The sequence below is a fragment of the Oncorhynchus nerka genome, linkage group LG22 (assembly GCF_034236695.1).
Source record: "Oncorhynchus nerka isolate Pitt River linkage group LG22, Oner_Uvic_2.0, whole genome shotgun sequence".
NCBI lineage: Eukaryota > Metazoa > Chordata > Actinopteri > Salmoniformes > Salmonidae > Oncorhynchus > Oncorhynchus nerka.
In genome coordinates this window covers 5010398-5030463 of record NC_088417.1, presented here as the reverse complement: position 1 = coordinate 5030463, position 20066 = coordinate 5010398, and the positions used below count along the sequence as shown (strand labels likewise).

General features: G+C 44.4%; 1 protein-coding gene across 1 annotated transcript; it reads left to right on the top strand.

The window, feature by feature from the left end:
* Positions 1 to 7578: 7578 nt before the first annotated feature.
* Positions 7579 to 18921, top strand: terf1 (telomeric repeat binding factor (NIMA-interacting) 1). The gene is made up of 10 exons (XM_029652595.2): positions 7579 to 7807; positions 7893 to 7988; positions 8142 to 8269; positions 9104 to 9190; positions 9402 to 9551; positions 10373 to 10473; positions 10809 to 10835; positions 13431 to 13522; positions 17564 to 17709; positions 18054 to 18921. The coding sequence occupies exons 1-10, from the start codon at positions 7624 to 7626 to the stop codon at positions 18219 to 18221; spliced, it is 1179 nt and encodes a 392-aa protein (XP_029508455.1). The 5' UTR covers positions 7579 to 7623; the 3' UTR covers positions 18222 to 18921.
* Positions 18922 to 20066: the final 1145 nt, after the last annotated feature.

Below are 20066 nucleotides of genomic sequence, written 5' to 3'. Positions count from 1 at the left end.
ATCCCTCATTGGTCAGATGTGGTGGAGGGATCCCTCATTAGCCAGGTGTGATAGAAAACCGGTAAACCTACAGTAACCCTCCTCATTAGCCAGGTGTGGTAGAAAACAGGTAAACCTACAGTAACCCTCCCTCATTAGCCAGGTGTGGTAGAAAACAGGTAAACCTACAGTAACCCTCCCTCATTAGCCAGGTGTGGTAGAAAACAGGTAAACCTACAGTAACCCTCCCTCATTAGCCAGGTGTGGTAGAAAACAGGTAAACCTACAGTAACCCTCCTCATTAGCCAGGTGTGGTAGAAAACAGGTAAACCTACAGTAACCCTCCTCATTAGCCAGGTGTGGTAGAAAACAGGTAAACCTACAGTAACCCTCCCTCATTAGCCAGGTGTGGTAGAAAACAGGTAAACCTACAGTAACACTCCTCATTAGCCAGGTGTGGTAGAAAACAGGTAAACCTACAGTAACCCTCCTCATTAGCCAGGTGTGGTAGAAAACAGGTAAACCTACAGTAACCCTCCTCATTAGCCAGGTGTGATGGAAAACAGGTAAACCTACAGTAACCCTCCCTCATTAGCCAGGTGTGGTAGAAAACAGGTAAACCTACAGTAACCCTCCCTCATTAGCCAGGTGTGATGGAAAACAAGTAAACCTACAGTAACCCTCCCTCATTAGCCAGGTGTGATGGAAAACAAGTAAACCTACAGTAACCCTCCCTCATTAGCCAGGTGTGGTGGAAAACAGGTAAACTCACAGAAGATTCTCTATAGAATTTCCCGCCACTTCTCCTTCTTCTTCTTCTTCTTCTTCTTCTTCTTCTTCTTCTATGGTATTATGGCGGTCCTCAAACAATGTTAGAGGTGAATGTCGCCACCTACTGGATGGGTGACAACTGATAAACTTTAATGCAGAAATAATATTGGAAGGTGGAAAGGTATACAAAAACTAAAACTTTTCTCCTTCAATCGGACTCAACTGTAATGACAGGTCCCTACACAGGTTCAGGAGTATGAGAAGGGGGAACCTCTCCATTCAGTATTCCCTGTAACGTTTTGCTGAACATCCGACAATTTTTGCCGCCTTCACAAGAATTTCTCATTTTTTAAATTTTGTATTATTTTTTCCAGTGCAGTTCATCAGTTGCGCAAATAACACAACAAGCTGTGGAGCATCTCTCTCATCTCATCTCCACTGCAGGCTGTGGAGCATCTCTCTCATCTCATCTCCACTGCAGGCTGTGGAGCATCTCTCTCATCTCATCTCCACTGCAGGCGGTGGAGCATCTCTCTCATCTCCACTGCAGGCTGTGGAGCATCTCTCTCATCTCCACTGCAGGCTGTGGAGCATCTCTCTCATCTCCACTGCAGGCTGTGGAGCATCTCTCTCATCTCCACTGCAGGCTGTGGAGCATCTCTCTCATCTCCACTGCAGGCTGTGGAGCATCTCTCTCATCTCCACTGCAGGCTGTGGAGCATCTCTCTCATCTCTACTGCAGGCTGTGGAGCATCTCTCTCATCTCCACTGCAGGCTGTGGAGCATCTCTCTCATCTCCACTGCAGGCTGTGGAGCATCTCTCTCATCTCTACTGCAGGCTGTGGAGCATCTCTCTCATCTCCACTGCAGGCTGTGGAGCATCTCTCTCATCTCCACTGCAGGCTGTGGAGCATCTCTCTCATCTCCACTGCAGGCTGTGTGGCATCTCTCTCATCTCCACTGCAGGCTGTGGAACATCTCTCTCATCTCCACTACAGGCTGTGGAACATCTCTCTCATCTCCACTGCAGGCTGTGGAGCATCTCTCTCATCTCATCTCCCCTGCAGGCTGTGGAGCATCTCTCTCATCTCTACTGCAGGCTGTGGAGCATCTCTCTCATCTCCACTGCAGGCTGTGGAACATCTCTCTCATCTCCACTGCAGGCTGTGGAGCATCTCTCTCATCTCCACTGCAGGCTGTGGAGCATCTCTCTCATCTCATCTCCACTGCAGGCTGTGGAGCATCTCTCTCATCTCCACTGCAGGCTGTGTGGCATCTCTCTCATCTCCACTGCAGGCTGTGGAGCATCTCTCTCATCTCCACTGCAGGCTGTGTGGCATCTCTCTCATCTCCACTGCAGGCTGTGGAGCATCTCTCTCATCTCATCTCCACTGCAGGCTGTGGAGCATCTCTCTCATCTCCACTGCAGGCTGTGTGGCATCTCTCTCATCTCCACTGCAGGCTGTGGAGCATCTCTCTCATCTCATCTCCACTGCAGGCTGTGGAGCATCTCTCTCATCTCCACTGCAGGCTGTGGAGCATCTCTCTCATCTCCACTGCAGGCTGTGGAGCATCTCTCTCATCTCCACTGCAGGCTGTGTGGCATCTCTCTCATCTCCACTGCAGGCTGTGGAACATCTCTCTCATCTCATCTCCACTGCAGGCTTTGGAGCATCTCTCTCATCTCATCTCCACTGCAGGTTGTGGAGCATCTCTCTCATCTCCACTGCAGGCTGTGGAGCATCTCTCTCATCTCCACTGCAGGCTGTGTGGCATCTCTCTCATCTCCACTGCAGGCTGTGGAACATCTCTCTCATCTCATCTCCACTGCAGGCTGTGGAGCATCTCTCTCATCTCATCTCCACTGCAGGCTGTGGAGCATCTCTCTCATCTCATCTCCACTGCAGGCTGTGGAGCATCTCTCTCATCTCCACTGCAGGCTGTGGAGCATCTCTCTCATCTCCACTGCAGGCTGTGGAACATCTCTCTCATCTCATCTCCACTGCAGGCTGTGGAGCATCTCTCTCATCTCCACTGCAGGCTGTGGAGCATCTCTCTCATCTCCACTGCAGGCTGTGGAGCATCTCTCTCATCTCTACTGCAGGCTGTGGAGCATCTCTCTCATCTCCACTGCAGGCTGTGGAGCATCTCTCTCATCTCCACTGCAGGCTGTGGAGCATCTCTCTCATCTCTACTGCAGGCTGTGGAGCATCTCTCTCATCTCCACTGCAGGCTGTGGAGCATCTCTCTCATCTCCACTGCAGGCTGTGTGGCATCTCTCTCATCTCCACTGCAGGCTGTGGAGCATCTCTCCCATCTCCACTGCAGGCTGTGGAGCATCTCTCCCATCTTATCTCCACTGCAGGAGACCTCCTGGACAGCCCTGATCCTGGCTACTGCAACCTCTTTTACTTTTTAAACATTTTGTTTTACAAAATCAAATCACATTTTGTTTGTCACGTACGCCGAGTACAGCTGGGGTAGACTTTACTGTGAAATGCTTGTGAGCCCCAACGATGCAGAGTTAAAACATTACAATACAAATCAAACTGTCTCTGCCTGGCCGGTTCCCCTCTCTCCACTGGGATTCTCTGCCTCTAACCCTATGACAGGGGCTGAGTCACTGGCTTACTGGTGCTCTTCCATGCCGTCTCTAGGAGGGGTGCGTCACTTGAGTGGGTTGAGTCTTTGACGTGATCTTCCTGTCCTGGTTGGCGCCCCCCTCGGGTTCGTGCCAAGGGTGAGATCTTTGTGGGCTCGGCCTTGTCTCAGGATGGTAAGTTGGTGGTTGAAGATATCCCTCTAGTGGTGTGGGGCTGTGCTCTGGCAAAGTGGGTGGGGTCATATCCTGCCTGGTTGGCCCTGTCCGGGGGTATCGTCGAACGGGGCCACAGTGTCTCCCGACAACTCCTGTCTCAGCCTCTAGTATTTATGCTGCAGTAGTTTATGTGTCAGGGGGCTAGGGTCAGTCTGTTATATCTGGAGTTATTCTCCTGTCTTTTCTGGTGTCCTGTGTGAATTTAAGTATGCTCCCTCTAATCCCCCCCCCCTGTTGCTCCAGTTTCAACTGTTCTGCCTGCGGCTATGGAACCCTGACATGTTCACTGGACGTGCTGCCTGTCCCAGACCTGCTGTTTTCAACTCTCTAGAGACAGCAGGAGCAGTAGAGATACTCTGAATGATCGGCTATGAAAAGCCAACTGACATTTACTCCTGAGGTGCTGACCTGTTGCACCCTCTACAACTACTGTGATTATTATTATTTGACCCTGCTGGTCATCTATGAACATTTTAACATCTTGGCCATGTGCTGTTATAATCTCCACCTGGTACAGCCAGAAGAGGACTGGCCACCCCTCATAGCCTGGTTCTACTCTAGGTTTCTTCCTAGGTTCCTGCCTTTCTAAGGAGTGTTTCCTAGCCACCATGCTTCTGCATTACTTGCTGTTTGGGGTTTTAGGCTGGGTTTCTGTATAGCACTTTGTGACATCGGCTGATGTAAAAAGGGCTTTAAAAATATATTTGATTGATTGATTGATTGATTGATTGATTGATTGATTGATTGATTGATTGATTGATTGATTGATTGATTGATTGATTGATTGATTGATTGATTGATTGATGAGTTACAGAAATTTGTTTTGCATCTCTGGTTTTTGTATGCCTCTTTTGTTATTTTTAATAGGATAACTTTATTCCATATTTTATAGGAAATGTTTTTTTACTAAAGTGTACAAAGCATTAGGAACACCTTAATATTGAGTTGCACCCCGTTATTCCCTGAGAATAGGAACAAAGGACTCCACAGGCATGCTGGTCCATGTTGTCTCCAATGCTTCCCACAGTCTAGTTGGCTGCATGCTGGTCCATGTTGTCTCCAATGCTTCCCACAGTCTAGTTGGCTGCATGCTGGCCCATGTTGTCTCCAATGCTTCCCACAGTCTAGTTGGCTGCATGCTGGTCCATGTTGTCTCTAATGCTTCCCACAGTCTAGTTGGCTGCATGCTGGCCCATGTTGTCTCCAATGCTTCCCACAGTCTAGTTGGCTGCATGCTGGTCCATGTTGTCTCTAATGCTTCCCACAGTCTAGTTGGCTGCATGCTGGTCCATGTTGTCTCTAATGCTTCCCACAGTCTAGTTGGCTGCATGCTGGTCCATGTTGTCTCTAATGCTTCCCACAGTCTAGTTGGCTGCATGCTGGCCCATGTTGTCTCTAATGCTTCCCACAGTCTAGTTGGCTGCATGCTGGCCCATGTTGTCTCCAATGCTTCCCACAGTCTAGTTGGCTGCATGCTGGTCCATGTTGTCTCCAATGCTTCCCACAGTCTAGTTGGCTGCATGCTGGTCCATGTTGTCTCCAATGCTTCCCACAGTTTAGTTGGCTGCATGCTGGTCCATGTTGTCTCTAATGCTTCCCACAGTCTAGTTGGCTGCATGCTGGTCCATGTTGTCTCCAATGCTTCCCACAGTCTAGTTGGCTGCATGCTGGTCCATGTTGTCTCCAATGCTTCCCACAGTCTAGTTGGCTGCATGCTGGTCCATGTTGTCTCCAATGCTTCCCACAGTCTAGTTGGCTGCATGCTGGTCCATGTTGTCTCCAATGCTTCCCACAGTCTAGTTGGCTGCATGCTGGTCCATGTTGTCTCCAATGCTTCCCACAGTTTAGTTGGCTGCATGCTGGTCCATGTTGTCTCTAATGCTTCCCACAGTCTAGTTGGCTGCATGCTGGTCCATGTTGTCTCCAACGCTTCCCACAGTCTAGTTGGCTGCATGCTGGTCCATGTTGTCTCCAATGCTTCCCACAGTTTAGTTGGCTGCATGCTGGTCCATGTTGTCTCCAATGCTTCCCACAGTCTAGTTGGCTGCATGCTGGCCCATGTTGTCTCCAATGCTTCCCACAGTCTAGTTGGCTGCATGCTGGTCCATGTTGTCTCCAATGCTTCCCACAGTCTAGTTGGCTGCATGCTGGCCCATGTTGTCTCCAATGCTTCCCACAGTCTAGTTGGCTGCATGCTGGCCCATGTTGTCTCCAATGCTTCCCACAGTCTAGTTGGCTGCATGCTGGCCCATGTTGTCTCCAATGCTTCCCACAGTCTAGTTGGCTGCATGTCCTATTGGCGGTGGACCATTGTCGATACACACAGGAAACTGTTGAGCGTGAAGAAAAACAGCAACGTTGCAGTTCTTGACTCAAACCGGTGCACCTGGCACCTACTACCTTTCCCCCGTTCCAAGGCACAAAGATATTTTGTCTTGACCTTTCACCCTCTGAATGGTCACACGTACACAATCCATGTCTCAAGGCTTAAAAATCCTTCTTTAACCTGTCTCCTCCCCTTCATCTACACTGATTGAAGTGTATTTAACAAGTGACATCAATAAGGGATCAGTATCTTACACATTCTGGGTTGCAGACCGAGTAGTTTAATTGAATTGGGTTATGAACATTGAGAGCATAATTCTCGTAACACCAGTCTCCTCCCCTTCATCTACGTGTCTCCTCCCCTTCATCTACGTGTCTCCTCCCCTTCATCTACATGTCTCCTCCCCTTCATCTACATGTCTCCTCCCCTTCATCTACACTGATTGAAGTGTATTTAACAAGTGACATCAATAAGGGATCATATCTTTCCCTGGATTCACCTGGTCTGTCTGTGTCATGGAAAGAGCAGGCGTGTTACACTCAGTGATTATACAAAAACAATTGTTGTTGTTGTTGGTTATAGTTGTTGTTGTTGTTGTTGTTGTTGGTTATAGTTCTAGTTGTTGTTGTTGTTGTTGTTTATAGTTCTAGTTGTTGTTGTTGTTGTTGTTGTTGGTTATAGTTCTAGTTGTTGTTGTTGTTTATAGTTCTAGTTTTTGTTGTTGTTGTTGTTGTTGTTTATAGTTCTAGTTGTTGTTGTTGTTGTTGTTGTTTATAGTTCTAGTTGTTGTTGTTGTTGTTGTTGTTGTTGTTGGTTCTAGTTGTTGTTGTTGTTGTTGTTGGTTATAGTTCTAGTTGTTGTTGTTGTTGTTGGTTATAGTTCTAGTTGTTGTTGTTGTTTATAGTTCTAGTTGTTGTTGTTGTTGTTGTTGGTTCTAGTTGTTGTTGTTGTTGTTGTTGTTTATAGTTCTAGTTGTTGTTGTTGTTGTTGGTTCTAGTTGTTGTTGTTGTTGTTGTTGTTGGTTATAGTTCTAGTTGTTTGGGATCAAAAACAAAACCCGTTCACAGTTCATAAAAGGTTGAGATTAGAAGGAATTCAAAAGTTAAGAATCTTACATTTTCCAATTTATATCATTTAATATAATGTCTTTTTTTGTTTTATTCGGGCTAAGATATTATTTTATAATCTCCATTTTGGCCTATCTATTATTTTGTGCTTTATCTAAATATTTGCACTTGAATATAAATAAATATGTTATTCAAGGCTATTTCCTGTGTTTCATGCTTCAATTTGGGCTCCTGAGTGGCGCAGAGGTCTCTACGCAGAGGTCACTACAGACACCCTGGTTCAATTCCAGGCTGTACCAGTGTCGTCTGGGTTTGGCCGGCGTAAGTCATCATTGTAAATAAGAATTTGTTCTTGACTTACTTGCCTAGTTTAATAAAATATTTAGCATGTCATTGTTTTCCAGACATTTCACAATGAGTTGTCTACTGGGGCGAGGGGTAACCCTCTACACGTTTATTAATCAGTTATCACAACCCAACGTTCGCTTAAGAATTCTAGAATTCTAGACATATGCGAAATAAATTCAAATAGAAAACATACTCCGAGGCGCTAGGGGGAGCTGTGTTCAACAGACCGTCCCATCACCTGATGGACGCGCACATTCAGAAAAAAAAAATGTGTTTATTTCCTGTTATAGTAAACAGTTTGAAAAACATTAGCGATGGAGGCTGATCCAAATAACAGAACATTGACAATTACAAGCACGACAGATGAAAATGTATGCTTTTCCGATGTGACAACTGTTGTTAAAAGATGGATGATTGACTTCAGTTTTGTTAGTTTGTGTCAATTCTTCAAAGAGGGCAAATTTGAAGAATTCAACCAAACGATTTCGACGCTGGAAAGTAAGTTTTGCTGGTTGAGGTTAATTTAATTTATATGGACTAATGTAGTTACTAGCTATAACGGGTGTGTATCATTCTGTTTTAGCGATCATTGATGGTACCCCTCATTTAAACACCGAACAGAGACAGAAAAGGCAGATATGTGGCTTCCTCGCACGGATAATGCACGGGAAACATTTAGGTAAGTTAACCCAGCTATATTTTAGTTTCGTTTTGTTGCCTTTCGTTTGTTTGCATTGCAGGTATCAATCAGTACTGATCTTTACGTTTAGATGTCTCGATAGCTTTATTGACTAGTATAATAATAATAATAATATGTCGTTGTTTGTTATAGACGTGTCCTTCGACAGAGACGAGCGGTTGTCGCCTCTGATGTCGGCTGTCGGTGTCTGGGCGTCTCAGGAAGAGACTGTGGCGGATGTCACTCTGTTCCAGCACATCACCAATCTACTCTATGTTCAGGTGATGATTTAATGTGTTGGTTTCTGTGCTCTACATTCCTACTGTGTATACTGTCTGTCTACGTGTAACAATTCATTATTATTATAGTCACACACTAACCGGACCCGGAGCCGCATCAAAAGTCTCGGAGCAGAAGGGGATTTTTTTTTTTTTTTAGGGGGCAGTTTTGTCTTTTGTCAATTCCAATGAAAAATGTTACATGCTAGCTAGCATGAGGATGAAAAGGGCAGGGTTCCAGGAAACCTGTAGTATTTAAATATTCTCTGGGGCAGTGTGGATAAATGTAACATTTGGAGTACAGTGGCATATCCCATCCCAGCATTGAGGTACGTTTTCCGTCCCATATCTTGTACCAGTCCACGGTGTCTTAATCTAACTATATAATTGACTTCCGACCTCAATGCAGCTTAGTGTAAACCAGTGTAATGGTATCATCTGGCAACATGGACAAAATAAAACCTCATCCTTGATCGGCACTCTTATTCTGAGAGGAGTATAGCACATACAAGCTGTGAAACCGGGATTTCTAGGTATTGGCTTGAATTCTGTTTAGAGCACTGGTGAGTTGTGCTTAACTCACTGGTCTTCTCTTCCAGAGTGTTGCTGTGTGTTTTGACTCACTGGTCTTCTCTTCCAGAGTGTTGCTGTGTGTTTTGACTCACTGGTCTTCTCTTCCAGAGTGTTGCTGAGTGTTGCTGTGTGTTTTGACTCACTGGTCTTCTCTTCCAGAGTGTTGCTGTGCGTTTTGACTCACTGGTCTTCTCTTCCACAGTGTTGTTTTGTCTTCTCTTCCAGAGTGTTGCTGTGTTTTGACTCACTGGTCTTCTCTTCCAGAGTGTTGCTGTGTGTCTGGAGAAAGGGAACTGCGTCTTGGCTTCATCAGCTCTCAAATGGCTCGAGGAGGAGTGTGAAATCCCACAGGTAAGCAATGCCTCTACAGCACATATATGACTGGGGACTTTTAAAGTACCTGTCCAGTGTTTACGGATCTCCATGAAATAATGAATGACTATATATATATGAGTGGTCCCGGGTCTGTGTGTGCTCTTGCCATCTCCATTGATGTCATTGTCAAGCCATTTGGAATGACAATGAGTGACAGGTAGCCGGGCTATATTTCCTTCGTTTCCAGAACTTGGGAATCAAGCTGTCATTGATCGTGAGTAAGAGGGACACGTACCACCCGTTCCTGCTCAACTTCAGCTGGAACCGTCTGCTGGAGAACATACAGACCTTCCTGGATCGCTTCCTGGAGAAACACCCGTCGGACTTCCTGCTCCAGGTTAGGGACCTGAACCAGTGACTAGAGTTGGGCACTATCCAGATTGTCACACCGTTCTTTTCTCTTCTCTTTTTTTTGGGGGATTTCAGTTTAGAAACACAAGGGGGCGCCAAAACAAAAGCCCGTTGGTCTTCGATTATTAGAATGCTAACATCGTGAGCACAAGTAGTAGTGATTTTTCAATGGAGGCTGCTAGCTAAATATGCTAACGACGCAAACAAAAAATGAACGAATTGCAAAGATATACGCTTACCGGTCAAACGTTTTAGAACACCGACTCATTCAAGGAATTTTCTTTATTTATTTTTTGTTGAACTATTTTCTACATTGTAGAATAATATCGAAGACATTCAAAACTATGAAAGAGTGTGCAAAGCTGTCATCAATGTAAAGGGTGGCTATTTGAAGTCATAAAATATATTTAGGTGGCTATTTGAAGAACCTACATGAAATGTGTATTTCATAGTTTTAAAATATATAGAAAATAGTAAAAATAAAGAAAAACCCTTGAATGAGTGAGGTGTTCTAAAACGTTAACACTACCCATTTCTCAATTGTCGCAAATGCTTAAAAATCCTTATTTAATTTAATTTCTTCTCCCCTCAATCTTCACTAATTAATTAAGTGGATGTAACGGGTAAGGGATTGGGGTTGGGGGTGTGCACTGGTGCATCAACTACAGAAGCAGGGAATAGCCTCCTGTCCTATGGGTCCTTCTGGCTCGTACAAGGCTTACATACTTACTTAGGGATAATCGGGTGCCTTTTGGGAAGTAACTCCTGTAATAGTGTTTTTATTCTGCTTGACCCCCTGTTTTTCAGGCAGCCACTAAGGTGGTCAAGGCAGGCCAGGAGACAGGGGAGGATTCTGAGACTCGGGAGGCGTCATATACGACCAGCCAATCTTCTGAACACTCCAAAGTGTAAGGACTGGTTCAATAGGTCTTTTATCTACTATAATCTCACTATTTATAGATCTATTGAAACATTGTTTTTAATAACCCTGCATACATAATCAAAATGATTTGATTAGACTTCTTATTATTTGATTTGACTGAATTGAATGTAGTAGTATTTTGTGTGCTGTCTTCATTGAAACAGTGCATTCTGTGTCATTCGGTCTTGTCGACTACGAGCGTGAATTTAAATGAAGATGCTCAACCGAAGCATTATGGGGGAAACAACCTCAAACGGTCATATGTTCAGTTCAGAAATTATCTTTGAGGTGAAAGTAACGTATGCTGCTTTTTCCTACCAGGAATCAGGAGACCAGTGTTCTTATGAGGTGAGTGTTTGTAGTAAGTTACTTTGAATGAGGGGGGTCCCAGGGTGGCGCAGTGGTTAAGGGCCAGTTGTGCCACCAGAGACTCTGGGTTCGTGCCCAGGTCGTAACCGGCCGCGACCGGGAGGTCCGTGGGGCGACGCACAATTGGCCTAGCGTCGTCCGGGTTAGGGAGGGCATGGCTGGTAGGGATATCCTTGTCTCATCGCGCACCAACGACTCCTGTGGCGGGCCGGGCGCAGTGCGCGCTAACCAAGGTCGCCAGGTGCACGGTGTACCCTCCGACACATTGGTGCGGCTGGCTTCCGGGTTGGATGCGCGCTGTGTTAAGAAGCAGTGCGGTTTGGTTGGGTATCGGACTACGCATTACTTTTTTTTTGTAGCGATGAGACAAGTTAGTAGCTACTAAACAATTGGATATGAAAACGGGGTAAAATTAAACACTTAAAAAATATATATAATAATAATAAAGAATGAATGACGGACCGTTGGGACCGTTGTTTACCTTGTAAAATAAAGACTTGTTTCAGCTAATGGAGAGGAGGAAGGTTACCTTCTGAAACATGGAAACTGCACTCCTGTGAATGCTCTGTATATTCTGAATGTATTCAGACCCCAAACAATTACGTTACAGCCTTATTCTAAAATTGATTAAGTTAATTGTTTTTTTTTTTAACATTTTGCAAATGTATTAAAAGTTTTTAAACACGTATTAAGACCCGTTGGAACCACCAAAACTTTTCCTAGAGCTGGCCGCCCGGCCGAACTGATCAACCGGGGAAGAAGAGCCTTGGTCAGGGAGGCGACCAAGATCCCCATGGTCATTCTGACAGAGTTCTAGAGTTCTTCTGTGTGAGAGAACCTTTCAGAAGGACAACCGTCTCTGCAGCACTTCACCAAATCAGGCCTTTATGGTAGTGGCAAGACGAACACCTCGGTAAAAGTCACATCACAGCATGCTTGGAGGCATCTAAAGATTCTCTGGTCTGATGAAACCAAGATTGAACTCTTTGGCCTGAATGCCAAGCATCATGTCTGGAGGAAACCTGGCACCATCCCTACGGTGATGCATGGTGGTGGCAGCATCATGTCTGGAGGAAACCTGGCGCCATCCCTACGGTGATGCATGGTGGTGGCAGCATCATGTCTGGAGGAAACCTGGCGCCATCCCTACGGTGATGCATGGTGGTGGCAGCATCATGTCTGGAGGAAAACTGGCGCCATCCCTACGGTGATGCATGGTGGTGGCAGCATCATGTCTGGAGGAAACCTGGCGCCATCCCTACGGTGATGCATGGTGGTGGCAGCATCATGTCTGGAGGAAACCTGGCACCATCCCTACGGTGATGCAGCAGGGACTGGGAGACTAGTTAGGATCGAGGAAAAGATGAAATGAGCAAAGTACAGAGCGATCCTTGATGAAAACCTACTCCAGAGCGCTCAGGGCCTCAGACTGGGGTGAAGGTTCACCTTCCAACAGGACAACAACCCTAAGCACACAGCCAAGGTAATGCAGGAGTGGCTTCGGGACAAGTCTCTGAATGTCCTTGAGTGGCCCAGCCAGAGCCCGGACATGAACCCCGATCGAACTTCTCTGGAGAGACCTGAAAATAGCTGTGCAGCAATGCTCCCCATGCAACGTGGTAGAGGTTGAGAGGAACTGCAGAGAAGAATGGGAGAAACTCCCCAAATACAGGTGTGCCAAGCTTGTAACTGAGTAAAGGGTCTGAATGCCTTTAAAAAATATATTTAATACATTAAACCTGTTTTTGCTTTGTCATGATGAGGTTTTCTATTGTGATGTCATTATGGGGTATTGTGATGTCATTATGGGGTTTATTGTGATGTCATTGTGGGGTATTGTGATGTCATTATGGGGTATTGTGATGTCATTATGGGCTATTGTGATGTCATTATGGGCTATTGTGTGTAGATTGATGAGGGGGGGAAAAACAAATTTAATACATTTTAGAATAAGGCTGTTATGTAACCAAATATGGAAAAGGTTAAGGGGTAGAAATGCAAGTTTAGGGCATTGGTCAAAAGTTGTGCTCACTCATCCTCAAGTCAAACTACTTTAGTTTTGATTTTGACTGGAGGATTATGGAGGATTATGACCTTGCTATAGTAGGTCAATGTCTTCTTCCCGGGGGGCGTCGTTTATAAACTGTTTCTGAGAAGACTACACACACAATGATTTATGAAGTTGACGCACACCATACATACTCGTGCTTCCTGTTTATAAATCAGACCTGTCAGAAAACGACGCGCGTGAACGAGCATCATAACTCTGAAAGGAGTTAAAAAAACACCCATCAGCCACCTTGTTTTTAATGGTGACAACATAACGCTCCTCTATTTGCTCTATACTTTGGAGGTATTGGCATTAGACCAAGATACTATCTAAAGGAAATCATTTCGAACTCAAATGTCTTTTTGGAGTTGGCTGTGGGGCCTTGGTCAAAAGGAGCTGGCTGCATAAGGAAATAGGGTGCCATTTAGGGAGCATCATTTAGGGAGCATCATTTAGGGAGCATCATTTAGGAAGCATCATTTAGGAAGCATCATTGTCTAATGATATATTGCATTTCTCCTCAGACCCAAGAAGAAGCTGCTGTCAACAAGGAATATTCATCCCTGGAAACCAGAGTCTGGCAAGAAGCCTACACTCACTGTTATGAGAAAAGGGGGTATGGTCTTCCACTCTCTGTCTCTCTGCCAGGACGTACCGTGTATTTAAGATCTTGGGTGGTTTTTAATGCTCTTTGTTCTGTCACAGTAATTCTCCTATTGCTCTTGAGAAAGAACATGGTTGTAATGCCAAGTAGAAGAACTAGCTACAATGTTGTCCATGTAAAATGTACAATATTTATCATGCTGTTTGTCCCTGTAAAGTTCTCTCTCTCTCTCTCGCTGTTTGTCCCTGTAAAGTTCTCTCTCTCTCGCTGTTTGTCCCTGTAAAGTTCTCTCTCTCTCGCTGTTTGTCCCTGTAACGTTCTCTCTCTCTCTCTCTCTCTCTCTCTCGCTGTTTGTCCCTGTAAAGTTCTCTCTCTCTCTCGCTGTTTTTCCATGTAAAGTTTCTCTCTCTGTCCCTGTAAAGTTCTCTCTCTCTCTCTCTCTCTCTCTCTCTCTCTTGTTGTTTGTCCCTGTAAAGTTCTCTCTCTCTTGCTGTTTGTCCCTGTAAAGTTCTCTCTCTCTTGCTGTTTGTCCCTGTAAAGTTCTCTCTCTCTCGCTGTTTGTCCATGTAAAGTTCTCTCTCTCTCTCTCTCTCTCTCGCTGTTTGTCCCTGTAAAGTTCTCTCTCTCTCTGTGTGTTTGTCCCTGTAAAGTTCTCTCTCTCTCTCTCTCTCTCGCTGTTTTTCCATGTAAAGTTTCTCTCTCTCTTTGTCCCTGTAAAGTTCTCTCTCTCTCTCTCTCGCTGTTTGTCCCTGTAAAGTTCTCTCTCTCTCTCTGTTTGTCCCTGTAACGTTCTCTCTCTCTCTCTCTCTCGCTGTTTGTCCCTGTAAAGTTCTCTCTCTCTTTCTCTCTCTCTCTCTGTTTGTCCCTGTAAAGTTCTCTCTCTCTCTCTCTCTCTCTCTCTCTCTCTCTCTGTTTGTCCCTGTAAAGTTCTCTCTCTCTCTCTCTCTCTCTCTGTTTGTCCCTGTAAAGTTCTCTCTCTCTCTCTCTCTGTTTGTCCCTGTAAAGTTCTCTCTCTCTCTCTCTCTCTCGCTGTTTGTCCCTGTAAAGTTCACTCTCTCTCGCTGTTTGTCCCTGTAAAGTTCTCTCTCTCTCTCTCTCTCTCTCTCGCTGTTTTTCCATGTAAAGTTTCTCTCTCTCTTTGTCCCTGTCGCTGTTTGTCCCTGTAACGTTCTCTCTTCTCTCTCTCTCTCTCTCTCTCTCTCTCTCGCTGTTTGTCCCTGTAAAGTTCTCTCTCTCTCGCTGTTTGTCCATGTAAAGTTCTCTCTCTCTCTCTCTGTTTGTCCCTGTAACGCTCTCTCTCTCTCTCTCTCGCTGTTTGTCCCTGTAAAGTTCTCTCTCTCTCTCTCTCTCTCGCTGTTTTCCTGTTTGTCCCTGTAAAGTCTCTTCTCTCTCTCTCTCTCTCTCTCTCTCTCTGTTTGTCCATGTAAAGTTTCTCTCTCTCTCTCTCTCTCTCTCTCTCTCTCTCTCTCTGTTTGTCCCTGTAAAGTTCTCTCTCTCTCTCTCTCTCTCTCTCTTTGTCCCTGTAAAGTTCTCTCTCTCTCTCTTTGTCTCTCTCTCTCTCTCTCTCTCTCTCTGTTTGTCCCTGTAAAGTTCTCTCTCTCTCTCTCTCTCTCTCGCTGTTTGTCCCTGTAAAGTTCTCTCTCTCTCTCTCGCTGTTTGTCCCTGTAAAGTTCTCTCTCTCTCTCTCGCTGTTTGTCCCTGTAAAGTTCTCTCTCTCTCTCTCTCTGTTTGTCCCTGTAAAGTTCTCTCTCTCTCTCGCTGTTTGTCCCTAAAGTTCTCTCTCTCTCTCGCTGTTTGTCCCTGTAACGTTCTCTCTCTCTCTCTCTCTCTCTCTCTCTCTCTCTCTGTTTGTCCATGCAAAGTTCTCTCTCTCTCTCTCTCTCTCTCGCTGTTTGTCCCTGTAAAGTTCTCTCTCTCTCTCTGTGTGTTTGTCCCTGTAAAGTTCCCTCTCCTCTCTCTCTCGCTGTTTGTCCCTGTAAAGTTCTCTCTCTCTCTCTCTGTGTGTTTGTCCCTGTAAAGTTCTCTCTCTCTCTCTCTCTCTTTGTCCCTGTAAAGTTATCTCTCTCTCTCTCTCTCTCTCTCTCTCTCTCTGTTTGTCCCTGTAACGTTCTCTCTCTCTCTCTGTTTGTCCCTGTAACGTTCTCTCTCTCTCTCTCTCTCTCTCGCTGTTTGTCCATGTAAAGTTCTCTCTCTCTCTCTCGCTGTTTGTCCCTGTAAAGTTCTCTCTCTCTCTCTCGCTGTTTGTCCCTGTAAAGTTCTCTCTCTCTCTCTCGCTGTTTGTCCCTGTAAAGTTCTCTCTCTCTCTCTGTGTGTTTGTCCCTGTAAAGTTCTCTCTCTCTCTCTCTCTCGCTGTTTGTCCCTGTAAAGTTCTCTCTCTCTCTCTCTGTAAAGTTCTCTCTCTCTCTCTCTCTCTTTGTCCCTCTCTCTCTCTCTCTCTCTGTTTGTCCCTGTAACGTTCTCTCTCTCTCTCTCTCTCTCTCTCTCGCTGTTTGTCCATGTAAAGTTCTCTCTCTCTCTCGCTGTTTGTCCCTGTAAAGTTCTCTCTCTCTCTCTCGCTGTTTGTCCCTGTAAAGTTCTCTCTCTCTCTCTCGCTGTTTGTCCCTGTAAAGTTCTCTCTCTCTCTCTCTCTGTGTGTTTGTCCCTGTAAAGTTCTCTCTCTCTCTCTCTCTCTCACTGTTTTTCCATGTAAAGTTTCTCTCTCTCTTTGTCCCTGTAAAGTTCTCTCTCTCTCTCTCTCTCTCTCTCTCTCTCGCTGTTTTTCCATGTAAAGTTTCTCTCTCTCTTTGTCCCTGTAACGTTCTCTCTCTCTCTCTCTCGCTGTTTGTCCCTGTAAAGTTCTCTTCTCTCTCTCTCTCTCTCTCTCTCTCTGTTTGTCCCTGTAAAGTTCTCTCTCTCTCTCTCTGTTTGTCCCTGTAAAGTTCTCTCTCTCTCTCTCTCTGTTTGTCCCTGTAAAGTTCTCTCTCTCTCTCTCTCTCTCTGTTTGTCCCTGTAAAGTTCTCTCTCTCTCTGTTTGTCCCTGTAAAGTTCTCTCTCTCTCTCTCTCTGTTTGTCCCTGTAAAGTTCTCTCTCTCTCTCTCTCTCTCTCTGTTTGTCCCTGTAAAGTCTCTCTCTCTCTCTCTCTCTCTCTGTTTGTCCCTGTAAAGTTCTCTCTCTCTCTCTCTCTCTCTCTGTTTGTCCCTGTAAAGTTCTCTCTCTCTCTCTCTCTCTCGCTGTTTGTCCCTAAAGTTCTCTCTCTCTCGCTGTTTGTCCCTGTAAAGTTCTCTCTCTCTCTCTCTCTCTCTCTCTCTCTCTCTCTCTGTTTGTCCATGTAAAGTTCTCTCTCTCTCTCTCTGTTTGTCCATGTAAAGTTCTCTCTCTCTCTCTCTCTCTCGCTGTTTGTCCCTGTAAAGTTCTCTCTCTCTCTCTGTGTGTGTTTGTCCCTGTAAAGTTCTCTCTCTCTCTCTCTCTCTCTTTGTCCCTGTAAAGTTCTCTCTCTCTCTCTCTCTCTTTGTCCCTGTAAAGTTCTCTCTCTCTCTCTCTCTCTTTGTCCCTGTAAAGTTCTCTCTCTCTCTCTCTCTTTGTCCCTGTAAAGTTCTCTCTCTCTCTCTCTCTTTGTCCCTGTAAAGTTCTCTCTCTCTCTCTCTCTGTTTGTCCCTGTAACGTTCTCTCTCTCTCTCTCTCTGTTTGTCCCTGTAACGTTCTCTCTCTCTCTGTTTGTCCCTGTAACGTTCTCTCTCTCTCGCTGTTTGTCCCTGTAACGTTCTCTCTCTCTCTCTGTTTGTCCCTGTAAAGTTCTCTCTCTCTGTGTAAAGTAGAGTTTAAATGCTCGTGTTCTATAATAGTTACATATTGTATATTTACTATCTATCCAGATGTAATATGTATTATATTACTTCATTCTTGCTATGTAATAACTGGGGGACAAAAATGGCATGTATGTGAGGTGTATAAAAGACGAAAACACGTTTATTTTTGTCCTCTGAAGGGAGGATGGACCCAAAAATAAACCATAAAAAGAGAAGTTGACTCTCTCTCTTTGTCTCTCTCACTCTCATATGCTGTTTGTCCATGCAGTGTCGACGAGGTTGACCTCCCGAAGAGCCTCGTCTGAGACGACCCTGAACACCACGACCCTGAACACCACGACCCTGAACACCACGACCCTGAACACCACGACTCTTAGCAACACAACTCTGAACAGAACTAGGAAGAATCATGGCGTAGGTCAACTAGAGCACTGTTTCCCTGATGGGGGCCATTTCTCCAATTAAATGTTCCACAAATATATGTATACAAGTTTTTTATATATATTATATATAATATATATATAAAATTATATTATTTATATTATATATATATATAATGTATGTATATATATATATTATATATATTATAATGTGTGTGTATATATATATATATATTTAGTTCTGATGACAACGTTTGAATTAAGCTCATGAGGCGTTTAGAAGTTATATTAAATATGTATCAAAGGCTATTGTTCATTTTTTTTAGTCCAAAATGGATGTACCAACCCTCAGATTGCCCCTTTTTCTCCCCCGTGTAGAGGTGGCCGTGGGATCTGGACTTGGCACTGAAGGCGGGAGTGAAGCGTCACGGGGAGGGGAAATGGTCGCGTATCCTCCAGGAACACGACTTCCAGGGTCGCACGGGGGTTCAACTCAAAGACCGTTGGAGGGTCCTCAAGAAGGCACATAAAGTCAACTCCTCCTAAAGGCCCTTGTCTCACATGGTATCTTATTCACTAAGAAGTGCACTACTTTTGACCAGAGCCCTATGAGACCTCCTGAATAGGGGGGGGGGGGGGGTGCAGATTGGGACGTGACCTTCGGGACTAAGTTTAAGTCTGTTTGTGGATTCTGGGGTTTATATACGGCACTCTACTGTTAGTGATCTTGCCTAGTTTTAATAAATAGTGTTATAGTTCAAGCTCCTTGGTTTTCTCTTCTTTAAGCTCTGTTTTAAACTAGTGTATTAGTACCGCTCACTGTACAGTTTTATATAAGGGATTGTAAATAGGTTATGCTTTTTGTGGCATGATATTACTACCAGTAACCAGCAGAGGGAGCTATATATCTTTCTGTGGACAATAGCAGCTTAAACTTGTATTTAAAGTTTTTTACAAAACCATTTATCCTTCTAGTTATCAATGGCTAAAGAAACAACGATTAGAACCACCTGAACAAATTGTTCGATAGAATGTGTCAAACATGAATAAAAATGTCTTTCATTGTGTTCATTTTATGTATTTCACAGTGTATTTATTTCTGCGATAGGGACAATTCAAAAGCACACTTGTGTTATTGTAAAGTAGTCGTCCCTCACTTTGGATCGTCATCTTGTCTGTACACAGGAAGGAGATACTCAAATGTGTTCTTAAAATATTCTGTTAAATAAAGATCACTTTGATTTGATGTGTGATTTTTTATTTATTTTTTAAAGTACGAATATAGCTTGTTGAAGCTTGTCTGAAAAGTCACCCTATTCCCTACAGAGTGCACAACTTTTGATCAGAGCTCAAAGGGCCCCGAGTCTCACCTGGCCAGCCTTCCTAAAAAAAAAAAAAACCTGTCTGGTTCACTAGAGCCACTGTGAGAAGGTTTCTGAGGCTTTCTAGGCTGCTTGCAACTAAGCCAACTATGGGGTAACAGGCAGGGTTGGCTTACGTTGTTGACACCGAGTAAACTATATTTCATCACCTAATGTTTATTGAAAACATAAATACTGAGCACTTGTATCTCAAATATATCGTTACGTTTTGTTAGTTAGCTAGCTAATTAGCGTCATGTTAGCGTTGACATGAAATGAGTCAAGACAGGGTATCCAGATTAGATTTTACATGATGTGAAGTTCTGGGACTTGCTGTAGCTCGTAAATGTATTTTGTGGTAATAGAAGTTTAAAAACCTTTCACTTTGCTATTTCAAAAAAGCCGTTACGTATAGTAAAAGTTAAATAATCGGTCTGATTACTTTAATATAGTACTATATCAACCTTTTAACTTTGGGTTGTGGGGCAGTTAGATCACACATTTCATCAGACATAACTACAATCTGACTACTACCCTTCAATACACTCTGACTACTACACTTCAATACACTCTGACTACTACCCTTCAATACACTCTGACTACTACACTTCAATACACTCTGACTACTACACTTCAATACACTCTGACTACTACACTTCAATACACTCTGACTACTACACTTCAATACACTCTGACTACTACACTTCAATACACTCTGACTACTACACTTCAATACACTCTGACTACTACCCTTCAATACACTGACTACTACCCTTCAATACACTCTGACTACTACCCTTCAATACACTGACTACTACCCTTCAATACACTCTGACTACTACCCTTCAATACACTCTGACTACTACACTTCAATACACTCTGACTACTACACTTCAATACACTCTGACTACTACACTTCAATACACTCTGACTACTACCCTTCAATACACTGACTACTACACTTCAATACACTCTGACTACTACACTTCAATACACTCTGACTACTACCCTTCAATACACTGACTACTAC

Excerpts from the sequence above, each read along its gene's own strand:
- terf1 (XM_029652595.2), top strand. The coding sequence starts at position 7,624 with ATGGAGGCTGATCCAAATAACAGAACATTGACAATTACAAGCACGACA. Across the intron at positions 7,989-8,141 it reads AATGCACGGGAAACATTTAG|ACGTGTCCTTCGACAGAGAC; the intron begins GTAAGTTAACCC and ends TGTTTGTTATAG. Across the intron at positions 10,474-10,808 it reads TCTTCTGAACACTCCAAAGT|GAATCAGGAGACCAGTGTTC; the intron begins GTAAGGACTGGT and ends TTTTCCTACCAG.